The sequence below is a fragment of the Lepisma saccharinum genome, chromosome 22 (genome assembly GCF_977018435.1).
Source record: "Lepisma saccharinum chromosome 22, izLepSacc3.1, whole genome shotgun sequence".
Lineage (NCBI taxonomy): Eukaryota > Metazoa > Arthropoda > Insecta > Zygentoma > Lepismatidae > Lepisma > Lepisma saccharinum.
This window is the reverse complement of record NC_139250.1, coordinates 4325869-4350773: the sequence shown is the minus strand read 5'-3', so window position 1 is coordinate 4350773 and position 24905 is coordinate 4325869. Positions and strand designations below refer to the sequence as shown.

The window sequence follows — 24905 nt, the reverse complement described above, 5'->3', positions numbered from 1 at the left end:
AGTGCACAAAGCACCATTTTAAAATCTCAATTTCTTTTTCAATGATCAAAAGCTAATACTATGCAAATTTTCATTTGTATTGTTGCATCTGTTGTACAGTCACAGACACTTCTGGGTTGTAACATTCCTATTAACTTTCAGTGGAATTGTTACATCCCAGAAGTCTCCATGTCAATTGCTGTGTAACATGGAATAGTCTATATGCAGGCCATGGGGAAGTAAATACTTCCATAAAAAAAAAAAATGTCCAAATTTTCGCCATCAGTACCGAAAAAAATAGTCAGCCTTGATCACCATGACTTTTGGAAAGGATGATGTTTAGGGACCACTGTCTTCATGCAAGATAGAGCATCCCCCTATGTTGGTTGAAGGACCTACTTTGTGTCAACTTTGGCAATGATCATGTTTGTTATCTCCCGATGCTTGGCCACCCTGCTCTCCAGATTTAATTTCCAGCTGTTGATATTCCTGAAAAATTGTGTTTACCAGGAACATGTATTTACTACGCCAGAGCTGAAACTCAGCATAACACACCACGTCGTTATCATTTTCCAGGAAATACTTTGTGTGACCATTGATCATGCTACCACCTGGTGGAGAAAATTTGCACTATTTTTTTTCGTAAACATTCACTTCGCCATAGCTATACCATATACAGGGCTCTGAGTAAGTGAACTTTAATTCTAAGAACTTGGTACAAGATCAACATATATAAACACAGAAACAAATTTTCCAGTTTTATTTTTGGTAATATTTACTTGAGAAGAACTTACACTGTTTATAAGATTTTCTGTATGGCAAAAGAGTAATCATTATTTATTTATTTATGTATAAAGTGTACATAAGAAAGTTACAATATAATAATTTCTTGATGAAATAGAATTCCTTTCAAAATGAAGTTTTTTGCTATTAAGGATCTTAGAGCTCAAAACTAATACTAACAATATTCCACATGATTTTATCACATTCTTCATTAAAAAATGGAAAGTCATTTTATAGAAAATAAAACTGTCTTACTTGTACTTAATGCTAGAGGCACTTTTCTTTATTCCTTATATTTTTATCACATGTAGAAGACTATTTCTACGGTATCTAATTTTTATTTTATCTTTTAAATAAAAGACAAAAATACCATGAAAAAAGTCTAAGCAATGGCCCAATATGTATTTTACATTAGTAGAACATGATAAAAAAAAGAACTGTAACAGAATAATATGGATATCCAAATACATTTGCAAATACGCATGAGCTCGTGTGAATTATGAGCTTGGGTACAAAACATAGATATCATTATCACATCCAGGTAAAAAAAAATGCATTCTGTCTTGTTGGAATAGAACAAGACTGGCGTGTATAATACTATGCTACATCAATCAATACTTTCTGACTAAAGTAAACAATGCACGCACACATGCCTTATGGTAATTATAATAATAATAATAACAAAAATATTCACTATATATCAAATAAAACTAACTCTTTGGAATCTGAGCATATAGAACTTATTTAATGTGCAAAAATCTGTAAATTATTTAGTAATTCTTCTAGTAATTTATACCTTACACAAAAAGAGAGCACACAGTAGCATAACTAATTTCATAAAATGCTTTAGTTTCATGCTGCAGTTGCTTTGCAATTAAATTATTGGCTGTAAAAACATGTACTACATAACCAACAAATTTCATTACTATTATATATATATAAACATCTAAGAGGAAATGTAAAATTTCTAAAGTATACATAACAAAAGAGCAAAATGATGAAGCATGAAGTGATAATAGCTAAACTTATATCAAAGCAGATACAATATCAGTACAATCACAGTTAATACTGACTTCAGGCACCAATTGAAACGATGCACAAGCATCGTATAAAATTAGTCTCATATCAATGATTATAAAGTAATTTCAAACTCTGGGATATAGTAATTGGGATTTCAGACTAGATTCCATATAAAAACAGGAATGTACAAATCAAGTCCACAGGACATCAGTCTAATTCTAGATCAGCTCATTTAGAATATCACCCAAGATACATGTAATGTAATGGATCACAATAAGCAAACCAGCATAAAATAACATTATGTTCAGCCACGGGGTACTTTCTGCTGGTGGCTGTGTAGCACTCTCCTTATCACAAACGTAGGTTTCTGGGTCTTCTTTCGTCACCATTCTTTCAGTCTTGCTTTGGGTCAGATCAGCAGGTGATACTGAAATGGAACGGTACTTGTAAAAATTGCCACAGAATATAAAATTCTAGGGTTGAGCTGATACCGATGTATCGGTTGGAGTTTTCTTACCGATACTTTTCCGACATTTTGGTCTTTCAGGAAGTCCTCAAAAATGCCATGTGGCACTTTACAGGAGTGTAATTAACCTGGAAATAATTTAAAATTCGAGTTTCTTCTAACTTTGCAACAGTTTTGTCAAAAAAACTGAATGTTGTTAAATAAACATTAAAATGCAGGCTAAGGCACAATTTACTATATAAAAATATACACTAAAAGCATAACATTTCCACCCTCTAACAGGACCTTCTTCAGACGAAGATTCACAATAAATTGTGTTGTGATAACATAATATGTAATTTAATATTCTGATGCACATAGGAAAAATCTTGGTAAATTGATGTATATAATCATAATTAGTGTAGAATACTTATACACTAACATTAAAATATATTTTGGGCAACTTCTAATTATTAGTTTTCAAGCATTGGTATCGGTGAGAATCGATGCGAGTATCAATATCGGTATCGGATCAAAGTGGAATTGGCTCAGCCCTATAAAATTCCCAAACTATTTTACATGCACAGTCACTGACACATCTGGGTTGTTATTTTCCCACCAACTCTTAATGGGATACTACAACTCAGAAGTGTCTGTGACTGTACTTGGTGGTTACAGTTAATGTAATGCTCACAAGGTTTGAGGTAGAGTGCACACAAGCCAGTTGAAAACAATTGGAACTTAAAGATCCTTTCAAAATTCTTGCTATGGGTGAGCGGGATGCAAAAAATTTGAAATTTTCTGACCAAGTCAGGAAATTTTCAGGACAGAAAATGTTAAAAATCTTCCGACACTGTGGAAATCTTGAATTCCTCTTAACTGACTTTTTCTTTCAATACTGGAATAAAAACTTAACAATTTTCGAGAAGTGGCAGACACTTACAATGGAAAAAACATTGAGAAGTAACCACTTTTTAAAATGATCATTTGGAATTTCCCTACAGCTCGGGATCCCAAAAAGTCAGGAAATCATTTCCCGAGGTTGGGATCAGGCCACGGTCCTAGTACAGACTTTTTGGGATCCCGCACATCCCTAACAGCAACATATTTTCTATTTGAAAAGCTTGGGTTTAAAACATGGTAAGTAACATTTTGGTCATTTTTGAATTACAAAGTAAAATGTGCCATCCTTCAATTTTCGAGTAAAATTGCCATGTCATACAATTTGCATTGGACTCAGTGAAGCCTTCTGAAATTGGTAAACACAACACGAAAACAATTTATCTACAGTATAGCTTCTAATAACCTTTTTTCTTAATGGAGCCGTTAATTTATTTCTCTGTTCTGTTGGACAACTTATAATGTTACCATGGAGTTTACTGAGTATAATTATAGCATACAAGAGTATTGTTAATACAATGGTATTTCTACTAGAATAACATTGTAAAAATTATGCACAACTTGTTTCATTACAACAGGACATTGCGACAAAGTAATATTTTGTAACTAATATTAATCAATGCTGATGCTATTGTTATGGCTCTTAATGCAGTTGAAGAATAATCTTCATTGTTCATCGAAATGTCTTGTACATATTTTTAATCATCATTCAGTACCTGTATATCACACCACCAAATACAAATTGTATGCAATATCTGTTTATAAATATAAGGATAAAGTTGAGATACTTGCAGAAATTGCTACAATGCAAGTAAAACAAGAAAATTTTAATCCACTTTTTTGCAAACTGACAATGATATTAATTTAATATGGCAGTGTGATGTTTAGTCTGTCTCATATTTTCTGCTTTCACTAGTTAGGCACCTGGTGCACTTGCAGCTGATTCTGTGTCACTTGTTATTTAGGTATGAAAGCACCTTTAGGCTTTCTGCATTGGCAGTGAACAATTAAGGTACTGTATTAAGCGGCATTCGAAATAATGAAATCTGCACCTTGTTACGAGTCGAATCTGGAAACTCTTGACTACAAAATTCTTACACATTAGTCCCTTCCGGACCAAAATGACAAGCAATCACTTGAAAATGTTTCAATGAAATGCAGTTTTATGTCGGGAGATATGGACTATAAAACTGAAAGGGTACATTGACTGGTTGTGAAAAATGTGAATGTGAGTGATAAGGAGGCTCTGAGATACATATCATTCATCACATGCTTTCATTAAAGCCCGAGTGATAAAAAATCCAACTTGAACAAACCGAGACTTCTCGTCTCCAAACGTGGGGGTTTCAAACTGCAAAAAGTAGTATTGCCAAATGCTTGATTTTAGTCCATTTGCTACCTGATGGCAACCATTAGGATTAAATGCACCTTGGCCTTTTTGGGAGACACTTTGCCACCTGCTTTGCTGTCAGGCATTAGTTTGGCAACACAGAATACCACACAAATTTCCCCTCACCATGGAAACTGGACCAAGCTGATTGGTTCAAGGGTTCATGTGACACTCCCGCCATTTGACAGAAAAGACAAAAATAGTTTCAAGATGGTCCATTGATTTATTCGACTTAGTGTTATTAGATGCATATCCCTTAAATAATTTTTTTAAAAAAACTAGTGCTCAGTTATGCTTCAACATGACTGGAAAGAACCTTGTACTAGTTCCTTAGCTTCCAAAATCAAAGTTCAATATTGGTCAAGAAACACTGCCATTTAAAATGACAAGTTACAAGCGATGCATCACATGGGGGTTTCATACTGAAGTGAGAGGCGACAAATCACAAGGGTTGCTTCACTCTGTAAAAACGCATCCGCTGTGCATAAGCAAGCACCAGACTCGAGGTGACTCGATGAATGCTGTTGAGAAAGCGGCACAGTTCAAGTGATAGGCAAGCGACAAATGGCAAGTGCAGCTAGTTGGGTCACTTTCGGTATGAAACCTCCCTTAGAAACAGAACTTGGATTTATGCAGAAGTATGTGGGCTAAATGATCATGTATTTGTATTTTTGTTAATTTAAATAGTTTTCTGCCACTTTTGGCTAATCGCGATGATAAGGATGAATGAAAATTAGATGAAAGTGATGCAGGGACAGTGGCGTGCCCAAGGTGGGAGGGTTGGTGGGGGTTATAACCCCCCCCCCCCTTCTGGTCCAGTATTTCTAAGAAAAGAACGTGAAAGGCAGGAAAATATGGCAAAATGAGGACTGACTACTTAAAAAATGTACACAGAACATCCATGTCCAGTGCCTTTAGTGGCGAGGCAAAAACTTGACAACATGCTTCACCACTGAGCCAGTGTGATCATTATGGCTCGGAAGTTGAAGACCTATAAATTGCCAAAAAAAAGACCTATAAAAAGAAATAAGAATATTAAAAAAAACCTAAAAAGGACATATGAATGTGATCCTAATTAATTAATAAATTTAGTTTTAATTACATATTTTTCATATTTAATGAATAAAAAAATACAAAATTCTGGTGGTATGGAACACAGTGTGAAAAAACTATATGAATGAAATGCATATTCTTTCAGACAATATATAACTTCCCCACACCCTCCCTCTGCTCAGCACCTCCTTATCTGACTTGAGATCTTTTCAGGTGCATGCTGTCTGGTCCTGAAAGCTTCAAAACATGAGAAAGTTGACACTTTCCGGACAAGTTACGGTTAAAGGACATTGTACCGTACCTGCTTCAGTCGTCCAAAAATGTTTTTCTCTTGTTTCAGGGATGGTTCAAATATATTTCTTTCTTTCTTTTTTTTATTTTTTAACTACAGAAAAGATGTTTAAGAGGTGATGAACTGATGATAATTCGAATTGAGAATGGGCAGCAAAAACGTAGTCGAAAGAAGGTGAAGTTGCAAAAAAAAGCCGTTAAGACCTAAAAAAAAAAAGGGTAAAAAAAAGGACCAATAAGCCAAAAAAATGCCGCAAAAGGCAAAAAAGGACAAATAAAACCCACTTTTTTCTGGCCTACAATGACCCAAAATGAATATATATTATGTTGGGCCTAGTCTTCGGACATTAGGAACAAAAAAAAGGTTATTTCCTCAACTTCCAAGCCCTAGTGATCATGTACTGGCATGCAGCTGGGATAATATTAGGCAAATTATAAGAACATATTATTTCCTTAGTTATTAATTATGTTCTGTGATAAGCAAAAGAGAGAGAAGGAGAGAGAGAGAGTTTTTCTACCTCTTTAGGTTAATTGCAATGATGAGAACACCTATGCCCAGTGTGGGATTCAAACTTCGAACACATTCTATTCAGAGCTTGTGAATTGAGCTAACGATTCACCCAACAGACATATGGGGATAAACATTCGCTCAAAGCACAGTACGCCATGTCTATTAACTACAGGTAACTAGCAAATGTTGATGGGACAGCACAACCAGGAACAGTGTACGCTATTCACACACTTCTAGAACCATCTGAACAAAGACAAAAGAAGGCCTCCAATTCACCCCTGGTCTTTCGTCTTCCTATTTCAGTATGCAGTACGCTGCCTTCCAAGTGACTAAACTTATCTTCCTTGTACCAGATGATCATAACTAGAGTTCCACTACACACAAACCTTTGGAGCTCTCAAAGGATCAGTATAGAGTCCATAGAGACCATGGGGAAATGAATGCTGACAAAACAAAAACAGTTCAAATTTTCACTACCAGGTGGAAATGCGATGCTGAAATCTGGTGCACTATGAACATTATCACGGGAAACGCTCCAACAATGTCTTATGCTTCCAAAGGGTTATTCTTGTTGACGGCGTACATACTAAACACTGGTCTACTGACATAAATTCAGGATAATAAAGTTTTGCATGTCCAATTTTTTGTTGTTAATTCAGTGCCACATTTCCACCTGATGGTGAAAATTTGAACTATTTTTCTTCTCATCTGCATTGGCTTCCCAGTGTTCTCCATAACCTTATACCAAGTTTCACTGCAATCCGTTTCTTAGAATGGGCTCCACAGCTGTCTGAGTAGCGGAACAGTACTTGAAGGGCCAGAGTTAAAAAACAAGTAAGTAAATTTTCTGTTTTAAGCAAGGTAGTGGTATTCTTTTGATCCAAGATGCAGAGAGGCATGGCTAAGAGGTATGAAATGGGCAAAAAAGTAAGTTGGTAATGGGCTTTATGCTTCTCGACCCAATTCATACCTCTTAGCCATGCCTCTCTGCATCTTGGATCCAAAGAACACCACTACCTTGCTTAAAACAGAAAATTGACTTAATTGGATTTTTACCCTGGCCTTTTAATTATGACCACCTGAGATACTTATATACAAGGGTTGGATAAAAAGTAATGGCAACACAGCTGTCCCGTGAAAGGGGTGAGTCACAGTGCCACAAGCGTTACGTGGCTGATAAAGTAATGTCAGGCAAGAAGTCAAAAACAGCAGTGCTCTGAAACAGAGGACGAGAGTGCAAGTGCCCTAACAATATGTTTAGGCAAGAAGAACAACGTCTCTCAGGCAGACGGTCAACGCAGCTTACTACTGCACCTTCTTGCAACACCGCCTTCGTCTCGCATTAAGAAGGAAGCGACGGCACATTCTGGCATGGTGTCCCATCATCCTACTTGACAATGCAAGGTGTCACACTGCGAACACTGTGACGGCGCTCCTGCATAACTGGTAGTGGGAAGTACTGGAACATCCGCCGTATTCACCGGTATGAGACCGTGTGATTACGACCTTTTTGCCAAAATGAAGGACCCACTGCGCAGGAAGCACTACGACACACGCGAAGCCATCATAGTGCTATAGGGTGGTCACTGCGGGACATCGACAGGAGAAGGATGCGCTGACAGTTTACGACACCTTCCATAAGTGTGACAGAAGGTCGTAGAGATGGCGGGCGATTACATTGAAGGAATGTAACACGTGCTCCTCTGCCAATACAGTCAAGTACCAATTATACCAGTGTTGCCATTACTTTTCATCCAAATCTTGTAGTTGGCAATCAAAAATCACAAGACATCAGCTGCACGTGAACATTCCAAACACATTTCAACAATTACCCAGTTGATAAAAATTCCTAGGTGTTCTTGCGGAGAAGTAAGATGTACAGCATTTTCATGAATGCAGCTCTGGAAAGAGAGAGAGAAAAATAGTGTAAGAAGGACAGAGGGTAAAAAGGGGAGAGGGGAGTAAGGTAAGAAGGAGGAAGATAAAGAATGAGAATGAGAGTTAGGAATGGAGACATAAAAAGAGATGTAAAAATTGGGAAATTAGAGTAAGAAGGGGAGAGAAAGGAAGAGAGAAAGTGGAGAGACAGATAGGGAGAATAGATAAATAGAAATAATAGAAAGAAAGAGAGAAAGTGAGTAAAAGAAAGAGACACACAAACACTTGATTGCCTCTTACTAGCTGTTGTATGGAACATTTGCAGAACATTGCAAATTCCTTCTATTTAAGGCAATCTTGTCATAAAATGTCCTCTTTATCTATTGCCGAGTTCACTTTTAAGTCAACTTTATGCACAGAAAGGCTAATTGAGACTGGACCTACAGTTTAAAGTGGGATCTGAACCACTATGTACATCCACTGGGTATTCAAATGCAGGAGCTTTTAATTGGAAAACAATGACATTACCACCATGCCATCGGGGAGGAGATTTTTCTTTATCCAATGCATGGTAATCCTGTAGTTATTTTGGCATCAACTTCCTAAATCCTTGCTCATACAGTTTTGAAAATTGTAAGATTTCGTAATGGTGGTTTTGTGACTTTTCAAACAGAAAAGTAAACTTATATCTACCAAAACTTTTAAATATTTAACCTGGCAGTATGCACGCTCTCCACTAGGATGAAAGGATGCATGATGGGCAAAAAATACCCATAAGCAAAATTGCTTCTTAAGTCCTATGTCGGGCATGTCCACCCCAACTGAGTCTGCATGCATTTATACCCTCCATAAAATTATTGATAACCCTCTCGCAGATGTATGTCCCAATACCTCCAATCACCCGTATGATTTCCACTTTCAGTTCCAAAAGAGTTCGTGGTTTGTTGGCGTACACCTGTGATTTCACAAACCCCCATAAGAAATCACAGGGTGTAAGATCACACTCCACCTGTCAAAACCCACACCACACAGTTGTTCTCAGCGGATGGCTGGATTTCTCGCTCCTGGATTATTCGACGATTTTCAGAAGGAAACCACAACAAACGAGTCAAAACAATTGAGGCTACATTAATCAGCATGACAACAGATGCCAACATTGGTAAGAGCAGGTCCGCCAACTTCAAAACAAATCGTTAGCACTCAATTCAAATTCAGCATCCTATACGGAACACCCTTTACTACCTTCATTGATTAATCTAATTTGATTAAATTTGAACATTTTATTCCATTATGCAAAGAAAAATCAAGAAAAAATGAGGAAAAAAGGTGGTAAGACGAGTGCTTTCTGTCACAGCGCAAGAAAAATTACCAAGCATAATTGTTTTGTAAGTCCAAATTTTCATTGTTTTAAAGCATTGATTAATCTTATTTTATTTAATTTTGAACATTTACACTGAATCACACAATTGATAAAATTACGAAAAAAGAGCATGATGAATACCAAAGTGAAACGTATGAGTGTGTGTTGGGTGAAATTTACCCAGGAACTATTTCTACAGCCCTGTGAGCGGAACTAACAGCAGATTCAACATGCCGATAGTTGGAAGGGTTCACTTGAAAGGTACTAAGAAGGATGGTCTCAAAAACTCATCAGAAGTGATCAAAACATATATTTCAAAATTGGCTTATGAGTTAAAACCAGTCTGATATGTACATGAAGAACACTTCTGTCAAGATGAGGCTCATCCGATAGCAAACAATTGTTAGTAAACATTACTTACAGATTATGTGTTAAAACAGACCTCAAAAGCCACGATCCCTTGGAAACTTTTCTATCCTAAAACGACAACCAAAAGATTGTGAATATGAAAAAAAAGGAGAAAAAGAGAAAAGTACAGATCTTAACCAATCATTTAATTACACTATATGAAGAAAAGTTTACCCACTTTGGATCAGATTTCCACATTATAGTTCTCAATATTGAAATTTGTGTATGGATTAAATTTTAACCCTATAGGTGAACCAGGAACAAGAAATTAGTAAATACATGAAAGTTAGCTGTAGAATAATTATTGTGAAATAGTGGTATTTCTAGCAATATACTTCTTTGCAGTTACATTTAGATATTTGGATATTTTCTGTGTAATAATTCGTTCACTACCAAAAATCAAGTATGTTCTGTATTGAAGAGTGAATTCAAATGTCACTATGCTGCCAATTTTTGATATCTCTATTAACACAACAATTTTCAAAATTCATCTTGACATTTCTGACACAGATATGAAACTCGTATTAGTCAGTATTCATAATGGAGGTGCAGCCATATTTAAATTCACCTCTCCCTCCCTGCCCTATGTGTGACACAGTAGGCCTGACAAGTTTGATGCCTTTATATATTTGTAAGAAAAATAACAAAAACGGCAGAATTTACACAATACTTAAAAAAATAATCAGTTAAGGAAAATTATCTACTATTTTACTAATATGCCACTATTGGCAAATATCAAAAGGATTGTGCGTTATTTGGTCACATTCTTGTTATTTTTCTATTTGTTCAGATCGAGTCCCCACTATAGAATGGTTGACATAATGCAGAATGAAGTGATTCATTGTTTTGGATTATTTTACTTTGCTTTTCTGCCACTTTATGCACAGTAAGGCTAATCAGAACTGGACCTACAGTTTAAAGTGGGATCCGAACCACTATGTGCCTCCACCGGGTATTGAACCCGGGACTCCTTGATTACAAGGCGACGACGCTACCACTGCACCATCGGGGAGGCCAATCTCGAAGATGATGATGTGGTGAAATGATGAAAGAACACAAAGAACACCCAGGCCAGGATTTGAACCTGGGACCCCTGGCATGCTGTACTAACCACCCCACCATGGAAATTGGGATTAGTTTAGTGATAAATCTGGTGATACCAACTACATATTTCATTAAACTGACAACTGACAGAGTTTCTTGCAGTTCAATTTTTTTATGGAATCGTAAATTTGGGTGTTGTGTTATGTACAGACTTCTCTTTGTTCTCTCATCTCTATCATCATTCATCCTCGCCATTGGATTTAATCTGGAGCTGTAGATAAAGGACCTGCACACAATGCAAGAAGCTTGGGCTAAATACTGAGACAGAAAATATCCTGTACCTGTGCTGATATTCCAATCATGTTCACCATGCTACATCATGTACTAAATGTATCCAATTACTTCTGCCAAACCACAAAAGTTGTTGGCATCTAATGTAAAAACATAACTGTTGCATTGTGATACATGAGAAGTAAACTATTAGAATTTGAACTATTTCATAGACAGCAAGCAAGTTCTACATAGAAAACAGCCAGGTTTCCAAGAAAGAAAATTTTATTCTGAGAATATAACAATATTTTTTTAAAAAAAATACTTGCAAATCCGAGTATCAATTACAATACAAGTTTATTGATTTGACTTTGTGATTCTCTCTTTCATACAAATTTCATATTTTCTCTTTTGTTTCATGGAAATAAAGAACTACTAAGAAAGGTTATCAAAATATATAACAAAATTGTCTTGTTATAAAATCTGAAAAGAACATCTAAAATACAATGTACAAAAAAATTCTCAGAATAATTTGTGAGATAGAATTAAATCTCATGTATTCTGTCTCGTAACTGGTCAAACTAAATTTATCTGCATTACACAATGCAAGCAAACAAATCAATATTATACGATCTTCACATAAAAATGGAACGTCTCATATATCTGTAAATATCAGAAAAGAGGAAGAATGTTACAGGAAAGATTATTCTTGAGTGTATTTTCAAGTCGAACAGAGAAAGTATCAAAAATGTATACCTGACTGTAGTTCGTTACTGTAGCAAGGCTGTTGTCGGAAAATGTTCGTAGACTTCCTTGAATATTTAGTATGTTCACGGATTTATGTGGTGCATCCAACGTTTCAGTAAGTTGGAAACAGTAACCCTCTCCTGCGTTAGGTGTGTCATTTTCTGAAACGTGCATAGACATGTGGGGTTCACTTGTGCCCCAATTCTTTAACTAATCTTTACGGTATGAAATGCATCGTGAATCATACTGTGGAAGCGTGCTCAATGTTCTTTCTTAGTCTTCTAAGATAAGCTGTAATTATTTGTTGCACTTTCTAAATGATGTAATATTGTAAAGTTAATGTCATTCAAATGCTCGGGAGACAGTTGTCCCCCAAAAAAACCTCAATACATAACAACTATAGATGTGCTGAAGCCGATTACATATTTGTGAAAATCGGCACAAATTGACATATCGGCATCGGCAAAAATCCAATATATAAAGCGGTACAGATTATACTAGAGTTTTACCTTCTAATAAGTTTTATATTCTAGTTTTGTAAGATTTATTGAAAATTAGTTTATGATTCTTCATCATTGTAGAGTTTTTGTAATTAAATTATTGCAAACTCTCATCCAGAGGATCAACCTAACTCAAAATCAGAAATAAAACAGAACATTGCTGAACTAACTAGTCCACGTGACCAGGATCCACGCTGTTGTATTGGAAATTCAAAAATTAGTATCCAAACCTGAAGCAAGTGCTGAGAAAATACTTGGGCACACTTGCTGCATCAGTATTCAGTGAACGAATGTTCAGTGTTCCTGGACAGATTTGTGATAAGAGAAGAAGTAGGTTACTTCCAGAAATGCTTCCAAAACTCGTGTTTCTGAAGTTGAATCTACCAGCATTAAATTTACATTAAGAACAGGAATTAATTTTGCATTTCAAATAACTGCGTGTGTACTAAAGTTAAATCTGTTGAAATTCTATGTTCTTCTTATAGGTTCACATAACCACTTTTTGTAGATGCAAATGTACATTCAAATCTCTTGAGAATATATATGTATATACATATGATATGCAATAGAAATGTACATAGGAAATTTATTTTTGTCATGCTGAAAATAACACCCCATTTCTGTTTCATAATCTTATGTATCGGAATTGGTTAAATATCGGCATCGGTATCAGTTCCAAAAATTATCGGTGAGTACATCAGCATCGGTGAATTTTCAGCTTCGTCACATCCCTAATAACAACCAAACCAGTGTAATGTTCACTTTCGTCAGTAACACATACGTATGTATCCTCCCCTTCCTTAATAACCCACTTCTGCGTAACATCTGAATCTGCTTACTGCTCTGTCATTCTTGTCTTGATATTTTTCATATTAACTATTTAGTCCCCCGAACATGGAACTCATGTTAACTTTATAATATTACATGATTTAGACGTGCAACAGAACAATGCAGTTGAGTTTAGAAGAAAGATAAAGAAAGAAAGTTCGGTTACACAAAAGGACTCATGTACAGTATACTTCACAGTGTCGCAATAAATATTGATGGGGGACACTGGCACCTTACATGCCTAACAGAGGGTTAAAACCTTATTCATATATGTCTCAAATCAATTTCATTTGTATTGTACATTTTCATAAGTGCGGTACTTACCTTCAGCACCCAAGACTATGTTATAATTTCACATTTATTTACTAACAATTTAGAAAAACTAGAAACTGTAAGTTAACTTACCACTGCTATCTTGATTCCTCTCCTGACCCGTGGCTTCGTGAGACTGAGAATACAAGATATCATGAGCATCGGGTGGCTTGTCATGGAACAAGTTTTCAGCATAAATGGGTCCGGTCACAATTGTTTGACTCCCTGCACTCGCTACACCTTCATGAACAGAAAATTCCATCTCGTGTGTTGGTGTCTGTGCAGAAACAGGTATATTCTTTCTTCCGCACAGAGCAGCAAGTTCCTCTGCAAGATTTTCGGCTTCGATGTAGTTCGAGGCAAACTTGTGCATTGTCAGAAACCTCACGACGCACTGCTTAAAATTGTAATCGCCTGTTTCGGCTCTGCCATTCTGACTCCGACTATTCTCTGAGGGAAGAGACAACTGAGATTGAGCTCTTGCAGTGCTCGCTTTCAACATCTGAGAGTTCAGCGCACCTTCCGACATTGTCCTGCTTCCGAAACAGTTGCCTACTTTTGCACCTGCGGAACTAGTGTCATGGTATTTCTTTCCGTCATCAAAGAAGCTGTTTATTGGTAAGGATGCAGAATGGCTATTGCTGAGTGCAGCTAGATCGGTAACCAGTGGGGCTGACGACTGGTCGTGACCATTCAAAGGTTTCTTAGTCAATGATGCGGACAGGTTTGTCGATGAATTTGAGAAAGCAGTGCATGCCTCTGCTGCTTTTGTGCGAGCATGATTCCCACGACTAATGCTTGCTCCATCAGCATTTACCGTCATCTTGGAAGGTGCAGACGAAGCTCTCTGTACGACTTCTACCCCATCATTCATCTTATTCACCTGACTAAAATTCGCAGACAATCTTTCTTCCAGTTGTTTCAGTTCATTGAGTGCCATCGTATTAGCAGGAACTTGTGCAGGACGAATTTGCCTGATATTGCTAAATAGAGTCTGGTTGTTGCTACCAACAGCTGCAGTTGTAGGAACTTGCACCGGCAGAGCTTGCCTGATGTTGCTGCTACCAAGAGCGGCAGCTTGGTGTGGAAAAGGGTATGGAGTAGATGCACCCTGATACATCGACCCAGAATAGAGACCGGCCCCAAGGTAATCGGCAGCTGTAGTAGGTGGATAAACAGGGTTAAGCAAAGGATATCCGTACTGCGGTGTCCTGAACATGGCAAGCTGCGAGTACTGTAACATCTGTGAATAATTGTACGGTGGAACATACATTGGAGCTGCGGCATACACACCAGGCTGCGCAACACCCATATACTGCTTTGCCTGGGATGGAACTTGTGGCATAGGCAGCAAACCGGGTGTTGATGTTGAAGTGACTGGAGCAGGAGCTGTCGATGAAATTGCAGTTTGTTTGGCTTCTGCGAGAATAGAATTTGAACTGTTGCTTACTCCTGGTTGACTCTTACTCTCACTTGGTACATTTATTGGACTTGTACACATTTCTGGTTCCTTCTTCACCGCAACTGGCTCTGCAAGATAAAAGAAATATATAGTGAAGACCGTGCTGTTGAGTTTCTAACACAATAAATAATCACTATCACACTATAATGCCAAAATGCACATCAAGCTTGAATTCTTTATACACAAACAAAATAAAAATATAGTAATCATGTAAAATTATAATTAGATGTTAATTCACATTAAACAGGACAGGATAATCCAGGCAACACTGGCCAAATACCCCTATACTTAATTAAACTTTCCGTAGATAAGACAAAAAAAAAAAGTATGTACACATCAACTTCATATCTTGGATATGTGAAAATTTATTCCTAGAATGGACATCAACTTGCACAGAGATCAAAGTTGTGCAAATTCTGGTATAGCCAGAAATTTTGGTCTCTATACCTCATGATACATTTATCAGACCCACGTCACTAAATGTACTACAATTCCTTGTTTGCAAAACTGTTGGATCCCAACTAGTACAAAATTTTAACTTATATGTCAGTTTAGCATAAATTTTTTTTAGAGTAATGCAAATAACTATGGTAAATACACATGAATATTTAGTCTGTGATATCTTATATGATATATATTTCCCAATATTGCTACTCTTTCACATTCACAAAAAAATGCATGTTTCAATACTTTAACTCAAATACAGTGGAACCCTGATTTTACATTTTCCCTCATTTTACGTTTTTCAGCTCGGTCCCCTTAAAAACTATGTTCTGCTGAATTTTCAAATGATAAATTTCCTTGTATGTTTCAAGAGATGCAGATCAATATATTTGAATTTATGTGATAAAAATAAAGTATTTCAACTTAGGTTGATGCCATATATGAGACATAACACTCATGTGTGTGTCATTATCACAATTCATGAGATATTTAATTGGATTTCATGATCATGTGGACGAAGGTTCATCAGAAATATTACATAATTCTCCATACGCAATTTTTATTATTAACCTTTAACGTACTCAACCTGCTAGCCTCTCAGGATGGAAACTTTTCAGGAATGCACTTATCCAACTTGCTGAGACATAAAGAAAAAAAAAGCAGAAAGGAAAATAATGATCACAGAGAGGTGAAATCAGTTTCTTGTTCTTATGGAATGACATGCTCTTATCGGAAGTGACATTTATGCATTTTAACTCCCAATAATGAAAGTTAAAAAAGAGGAAAATCAAAATAGTACAAAAAAATCATATCCAGCAGCCCCCTCCACACATTTTCGTCACCACAATAGACCAAAGAGAATGAAAAAATGTAATGCATAGCCGAAGCACGTTCCTACAATCATGCCAAGTCGCATTGAATATAAGTAGTCACTTCTTCACGAAAAAAAAATAATAACAGTGCATAAGAAAAGCAGTGTATGAAATAGATCTCCAGAAAATTGGTTCTAGTGTTGACCCTATGGATGATAGATATACTATGCATGCTAAGATGTAGGGAAGTGTGACCACTCTTAGATGGTATGTAATTCTCATTCCCAAATTTAATGACATATTAATTGCAGTCATGTGGTGTTGGCTAATTCATCTAGGGCAGTGGTTCCCAAAGTGTGCGTTGCGGCTGGCTTACAGGGGCACTGTGATCGTTGTTGTTGAATTGTTGTTTTAAGTCCACTTTATGCACAGAAAGGCTAATCGGGACTGGACCTACAGTTTAAAGTGGTATCCGAACCACTACAAGGGTGTACCCAAAAGAAATCGGATTTTTTTTAAAAGCCATGTAATTTTTTAATATTTTTTTTACAAAACAACCTTATCACCTTCAAAGTACTCTCCATGACACTTAATACATTTGTCCAATCTGTGATTCCATTCTTGGTAACATTTTTTAAACTCATCTGTTGTGATGACTGACGACAGCTCCTTCCTCGTTTTCTCTCTTCACCTCTTCTACGTCGTCAAATCACAGTCCCTTCATGTCCCTCTTCATTTGGGGAAACAAAAAAAAGTCGCACAGAGCGAGGTCAGGTGAGTAAGGGGCATAGGGCAAGAGAGTCATGCTGTTTTTTGCCAAAAACTTGCGCTCGGAGCTCTTCTTTCAAAGCACGGCATGTTTCCACTCGACACTCTTTTTCCTGGTCACAGATTCTGAGGCACAAATTTCACAGCGACCCTTCTCATTCCCAAATCTTCTGTTAAAATTCACTGAACCTAGCTCCACGATAGTCCAGATAACGTTTCCAGCTCTTCAATGGTCCGTCGTCGGTCTTCGAGCACAAGTTCACGAATATTATCGACATTTTCGTTCGTTCTGGAAGTCGACGGACGTCCAGAACGGGGTTTGTCATCAATCGACATGTCACCTTTCTTGAAGCGAGAAAACCACTCCTACACTTGAGTTTTCCTCATAGCGCTGTCCTTGTAAGCTGTGTTCAACATCACAACAGTTTCTGCCACCTTTTTGCCCGAGCAGGAAACAAAATTTCACAGCCGCACGCTGTTCTCTTACATCGGCCATCACAAAAAACGAGGTGCGAGCGAAACTGCTTTTACGAAGAAGAAAAAAAATCACCGTGACCAGAGACAACCTTCCCCGGTGAAGCCACTGGGTGCACTGAACCCACAAGTTGCTCGATGCTTGCCTGGCGGGAAAAATTCATACTACGGAAGCTCTGCTCAGCGCAGCGTTATTCCAGTTTTTTTTGGGTACCCCCTCGTATTAACAAAAACGGTACAAAAACTTGCCTGTATTATTACTATCTGTGATGTGACTCTTCCTGCGGTATTGGGGTACGCGTGGTTTGAGGTAGCTGTATTCATCATCAGTTTCCGAGCTTGAATCATCAGAACACTCAGAGTTCTCATCTTCTGAAGTGGACGAATCAGAGTGACTCATTGGTTTAGGTGATTCTTTCCCCTCCTCTTGTTTTTTCTTATTGGCTTTTTGGTACTGAAATACAAATGACAAGATCATTTCTTAGTGAAAGAAGTACCAGGGAAAAGAGACTGGCCTTTAAAATTTATTTTACGTATGAAACGATTGAATATTGGTTAAAATACAGAGATGCAGCACACACAAGGTATTGGCCAATACTGCCCATATCGGTAAAACTATTGGTACTGTCAGCATAGTGTGTTACAAAACCAAAGATCGCAGGCTGCGATATCAAGCATATTTAAGCATTTACACGGTTAAAAAGATATTAAAATTCCCTAGAAATTATGACATCACGGAAGATTACGACACAACTATTACTTTTATTGACTGTGGTGATGCACGAAGTTACCAAGGGCAATGCGATTTTGGCATGTGCGAGTTCCAATCGTTAAAATTTCTGTGCTAACCTGAAATATATTTTGTTAAGGAGCATTTTTAAGCTTCTCTGTAATTCTGCTTGTTATTCATAGTGTGTGTGTGATAGTTGGATGACTTTAACTCTTTCGCGGCGGCAAACGACTTCAGTCGATTTACTTAACAAATGAACCCCTATCAAAATGTGCCGGAAAGGGTGTCTTTATATTTGAAGCTTCAATTTAATGGTTCAATATGCGTAACTTATGGAAAGCAGTGGCGTAGCGTTATAGTACGCCCGGCGTTCCCAGATTTAAAATTTCAAAAATGCTAAAATGCTGTGATTATAAAGTAAAACGTGACTAATTTCAAATATGTTTGACCTTCATGGCATTATAATAGCTATTTTTCGCGATCCGCTTGCAACGCTCCACTCTCAACACTCGTTCTAGCATCTCTTTTCAATGCCTTTCCCGGCCTGACGCCGAGCAGGTTCGGCGTACAGGACTCCTATATTCCTTGCTGCCTTTATGGAGGGAAAGCTTCCATTTCTACAGCACGCGCGTAAATGGGCTCTCTTACGCTGGCGTACGAGAGGTCTACCGTGATTGGTTCATGTGACCCTTCCTGCCTTCTGAAGCAGACGACAGTGGTAGCATTCCTACCCGGTTCTTCGCTCTCATGCAACTCGTGCTATGTGATGCTACAATACGCAATATTGACTGACGTAACTTTACCAATCTCAAATATACTGCTTCTTAATGGTCACTGCATTGTATGATTTATCGCACGAACAGCGATGTGCATTAGAAACTAAAAGATCAACACAGTTTTTGTGAAGTAAGTTGGTGAAGTCCTCGTGGTAGAAATTCAGAGTGTTGCTGCTCTACCACTTAACCCGCAAAACTATTAATTTTTTTATTGTATTTTTTCGTTATTATCTAACTGCTTAATATTGTGTCAATGGAAATGTTTAGCATTCATTTGAAAACTCTTAACATCGAATGGTCTCTGGACAAAATTATTTTAAAATGTTTATCAGCATTCTCAAGATGTAATAAACAGTGGTTTGAATTACTAATCGGCACTGTTACGTCAGTAGAGTGTATGATATTTGGATCATCCACTCTGCTTTGCACAGTGCGCCAAGATGACAGATTTCCCCGGTTCGAATCCCAGCGTGAGCACGGGTGTTCTTTGTCAGTGTCCCTTCATCAATATCATCACTCATATTCATATTCGCGATTAACCAAAAGTGGTAGAAAAGCGAAGGAAAATAAACCAAATCAATGAGTAGTTGGATCAACCACAACAATGACGTCTGCTGTTGTTCAAAGGCGCTTGTGATTCAGGTAGGTTTTCTAATGACCTGCGTCATGCAGAAAGGTATAAAACACCAGAGTTCAAAACATTTGTGGCATAGTGAGACATGTAATTGTCTAGCTAAAACATGCATGGATGAAGTTTTACTGAAAACCCAGCTGACTTCAGGCAAATAAACAATACCTGTGGCGACTAATACCATAAGTAAGTTATTAAGCAAGAAAGGGCCGACCCTTCCTTCGGACTTGGCGTTCCCACCCGAAATGTCCATGCTACTCCACTGATGGAAAGCGACTGAAGTCTATTTCGAATATTCTCGTCGCTGCTGGTGTCAAGGGAAGCATTACCAGAACATGCTGAATTCTAGTGTCTGTGACTTGAACTATTTACGAAGGAAATAACTCCCTTTGGTTCTGAACAAATTAAAAATGTGTACCGCCGTGTGTATGTAAACAACAATGGCAACAAGATTCATTTATCTGCCGAGTGGCACCAAGATTTTTAAAAGGGTACATACACTTTGTTTTTGGTGGTCAGCCCTCATTACAATACCTTTCCTGTTTTCAACATTCTCTCTTTTTAAGAATGATGGGACAAAAGGAAGCATTATGAGCCCACCCAACCCCCTCCTGATCCCCCCTTTGGGCACACCACTGTATCCACTTCAATAACAATGAAAATCTAACATCAAGGGTAACTCCCTACTGTGGCCCTGTTTCAAACAATAGGGGAAGAATTTGCATCACTACTTTAGAATACTTTTCTTTACAAATTTATGCTCTGAATTTTACCCCCAAAAACTACGCAGTGAAAGCTATATCAGTGTGCCAAAATTCTGCAGCGAAAGAGTTAACTTAAGTTTCTGAGGCAGACTATAAAAGCTGACTCCCGGCAAGGTGCCAATGCGGCATCCGGAAGCCTGCATGTGCTCTCCTTCACTGTGGTTCAACACCTGGCAGAGTAACCAAAGTCCAAAGCAACTGGATACAGTCAATAAGGCATGCCGCCACCAAGCGAACACCTCTCTCAGTGGAATAATTTTGAATTTGAATTTAAATTTTTGGGTGTGTCAGCACTTTATGGCTATTTTGGACTCGTCATGTTATATGGGGTCCAGCCCCTTACCATACCTAAAATATTAAAACATTCTGACTTCAGTTAAAAGCTGAGGCTGTAAAGGGGCACTCTGCACACATAAGGACAAGACACAAGACAACACAGACACAGTCCTACAAAGATTATACTGGTTGTAGGTCCAGATGCCAGAGCCTTGTTTATCTATAAAATGTAGTCCAGGGTAGGGATGGCCAGATCCGGATCCTGGCGTATCCGAAATCCGGATTCTAAAATTTTTCGGATCCGGAATTTTCAGATCTGGATCCAGAAGTTTCGGATCCGGATCCAGAACTTTCAGATCCGGATCAGGTACTTTCGGATCCGGATTCGTTTTGCCATCCCACATGCGCTTCTTTGGAAAGTAAGAATGTGCTTATAACATATTGTTACCTGCTAATATACATATATATATAATATATGTACACACATATATATATAGTGTGTGTGCGTGCGTGCGCGATTTGTAATTAATTAATACACTTACTAGGGAGGTCTAAGTCTCCCCCTCCGATTTCCATGAAACTTGGCAGGTGTATAGAGGCCCCCCCTCAAATGTCAAGATGAGGAGAAATTAAAGTGGGGATTTGACCCCGAAAACACGTAAATATGGCATAGGAAGAAACAGGGGGCATAGGACCTCTCTATACACCTGTCAAATTTCATGGGAATCGGAGGGGGACACAGGGGTCAGATGATTCCCACGTCAATTTGTCCTTATCTTGACATTTGAGGGGGTTTTGCCCCCTAAAACCGTTTTTTAGCTGAAACAAAAAAAACACGTATTTCTTCATTTGGGCCCGTTTATACACACACCTGCCAAGTATCATGGAAATCGAAGGGGGACACAGGGTCACATCCTCACTTAAATTTGTCCTCATCTTGACATCTGAGGGGGTTTTGCCCCCTAAAACCGTTTTTTTAGCTGAAACAAAAAAACACGTATTTCTTCCATTGGGCCCCCCACTATACACCTGCCAAGTTTCATGGAAATCGGAGGGACACAGGGGTCAGATCCTTACTTCAATTTGTCCTCATCTTGACATCTGAGGGGGTTTTGCCCCCTAAAACCGTTTTTTTAGCTGAAACAAAAAAACACGTATTTCTTCCATTGGGCCCCCCCACTATACACCTGCCAAGTTTCATGGAAATCGGAGGGGGACACTTAGATAACCTCCCTTGTTAGTCTTACACTTTGTAATTATTTAACACTGCATATATTATAATGTTTTATTTTAATTTGTAAAACTGTAACTGTAGAACAATTGCAAAATTTTTGTATAACATTTCTATCTTGTTATATGTGTTAAAGGTTTCATCCTGGAATGGAATGTCTCACATTTATGTGTGTTTTCATTTCCAATACATTCGAATGAATACATATTCGTTTCAATGGCATTTACAAAATCATCTCGGACATTTGTGCACGAGTGTGTTAGCCGATGCGTAGCAAAGTATTTTAGGAACAACACTTGAAAAAAATTCTTGTAGGACTAACGAAAAATTTCTTTGTAATCGAAGATCATAATACCTTTTAAGGTGTGGTAATATTATAATGGGATTAAGATACGAAACTCTCGGATCCGGATCCAGATCTGAAACTTTCAGACCCGGATCCGGATCCAGATCCGTAACTTTTGGATCCGGATCCGTTTGGTCATCCCTAGTCCAGGGTGCACTATGTGGAAGTGAAGTTGACAATTGGGTGTACTACGGAGAAGGATCACCCCTGTTTGGAATAATCAGAAGGGGTTTTGCATCCAGCTGGCAATAGTGATGAAAAATGAGACTGGAATGATGACCTTCACTGATTGGCACTGTTGATTATTGCAGGCACTATCCCAAGCTCAATGCTCATCACTAGGCAGACGCATCTCCTGAATGCATGTGGTGCATACTGCACATGCATCAATTGTGGGAAAAAGGACAGCTTGCTCTGCGACGACCTTAATGAACATTTCTACATTCTAATAGGAGAAGTACACGAGAGCGCTCAACTAAGCTTATATTACATTTCTTGGATCTGAAGTGAAAGAAAGTAATAATTCTTTTCCCACAATTGACACATGCGTCACTCTAGATCCAAGAAATGTAATATAATCTTAGTTGAGCGCTCTCGTGTAAAATAAATACTTCTCCTATATGAAGAAATTAGAATGTAGAAAAATTCATTAATGTCGGCGCAGAGCAAGCTGTCCTTTTTCCCCACAATTGACGCATGCGTTCAGGAGACGCCTCTGTCACTAGGACTCGGAAGTTGATGCTGAAAAACATGCTGAACATAAACTCAAGACAAAGCCTGCTAGATCTGCTTGAGAACTTAAGCCAAGTACGGCTAGCTCTGCCCATTTCTGGTTCCAGGATGCCACAGTGACGAATCCAGTTTACTTGGGTTGTGAGATCGGAAAGCTGTTCCATACGAGGCTGCATTGGCTGACTGCAGACAAAAATAAGTGATTGCTGCCATGTATTTTATTTCATGACTTTATAAGTCAGAAGACTACTGAAGGGTAAAAAATGTAAAAAACTGGTATCCGAAGAGAAAAAAGTACTTTTGATCTCAACTACAATGGTGGGACCACTGAATTTTTTTTAAGCTACTTCATATACCTTAATTCAATGTTATTGGTTGGTGTTAATACACAATAAAATACTACAAATATAATTATCTTTGATATGTATTATGGCATGGCATAAAGTTATTTGTTTTGTTTATTTTCTGTGTGAATTTATACAAGTTGTCAAAAAGTCTATTAACATAGTCAAGCTCTATCGAGGCTTTATAGAGGCAAGATTTAGTGGCACTTACATCTAATACTACTTCCAAAAGAAAGTCAACTTCTGTTAAACAGGCATACCCTGTGGCTACATGCCTGTTGCAACTCATAAGTGAAAGTTTACATAATAGTGTACTATTGCAGTTGAACTTTATTTGTCAATCTGATATGAGAATCAGGAGGACATATAACCATATGATTACATGAGTAAAAAAAACGTTCACTCACCAATTTGTCGAGAGTGACCTTGCTAACACTCTTCTCTTTGCGCCATAATTCAAATTCAGACAAAAATTTATAATAGTTCCAGTCTTCTGTTGGATTCCTCATACCTAGCCACACCTTTTCTACATTTGAACCATAACTGCCACGTTTAAAGCATACTTTGTCACCTGTAAACACATTGCTTAAGTTAAAAACACTACAAAACATTCACAAATTGTAACAATATGAAAAATAAAATTTGCATGATAATTTGGCTGCTAAAATAATGAAATAATTGTGAATATGTTTCCAACTCGGGCAGGTTACCAAAATATACGAGGGCATGCTGAAAAGTAATGCCTTTTTTTTTTGATGGTGTAAAGAACTTCGGCAGGGGTTTTCATTGTGAGCATGAGCAGCCCAACATCATACAGTACTGACGTTACACATCCATTGCCATAAAAAGCCTTCATTCTCTGATGAATGTCAATTGGGGGAAACATTTTCTGCAGTTAGAAACTCGGTCACCACATGTAGTTTCAGGTGCACCAACATACTATGGTTACATGCTGCCATTTTCCTCGCTCTAGTTCAGCAACCCCTGGTGATAGAAGTTTGAAACTTGAAATGGAGAAAGTCTGAAGAGTACAATGCATGGTTGCTCAAAATCCAAAATGTCTTTACACAGTCACAAAAAAATAGGAGACATTACTTTTCATGTACTAGGTATCTCTAACACAAATCTCTGGTTATTGATTATACATTTTCACATTTAAAATGTCATTTAATTTTCAATAGAATAAAAAGGAAAAAATACTTATTGTGGTAGTAGCATCTAATTTGCACATGGAAAGAACTATGGTCTAAATGTTGCTTGCATTTCAAAGATATGGCAAAAGAAGCGCTGAGAATTTAGAAAGTTTAGTCACTAAAAGTAGAAGTTTCTCGTTGTTAGTTCTAAAAAGGTAACCAAGTAAGTTCTGTCAGTTTTTTATGATGAACTTCACATGCTC

The 24905-nt window shown here is 37.7% G+C and overlaps 1 protein-coding gene across 3 annotated transcripts in view; it reads right to left on the bottom strand.

Moving 5' to 3' along the window:
* Positions 1-746: 746 nt before the first annotated feature.
* LOC146004701 (uncharacterized) overlaps positions 747-24905 on the bottom strand; it is a 33456-nt gene continuing 9297 nt past the window's right edge. For 2 of the 3 annotated variants that reach the window (XM_083143650.1, XM_083143653.1), the window contains 4 exons: positions 23917-24080; positions 17929-18133; positions 13813-15249; positions 747-2209 (listed from right to left, as the gene is read on the bottom strand). In XM_083143650.1, coding sequence (XP_082999776.1) covers positions 2001-2209; positions 13813-15249; positions 17929-18133; positions 23917-24080 — 2015 coding nt within the window. In that variant the 3' untranslated portion in view covers positions 747-2000. Of the gene's footprint in view, positions 2210-10043; positions 10088-13812; positions 15250-17928; positions 18134-23916; positions 24081-24905 lie in introns of those variants that run through there. The other variant, XM_083143652.1, reaches the window with a different exon arrangement.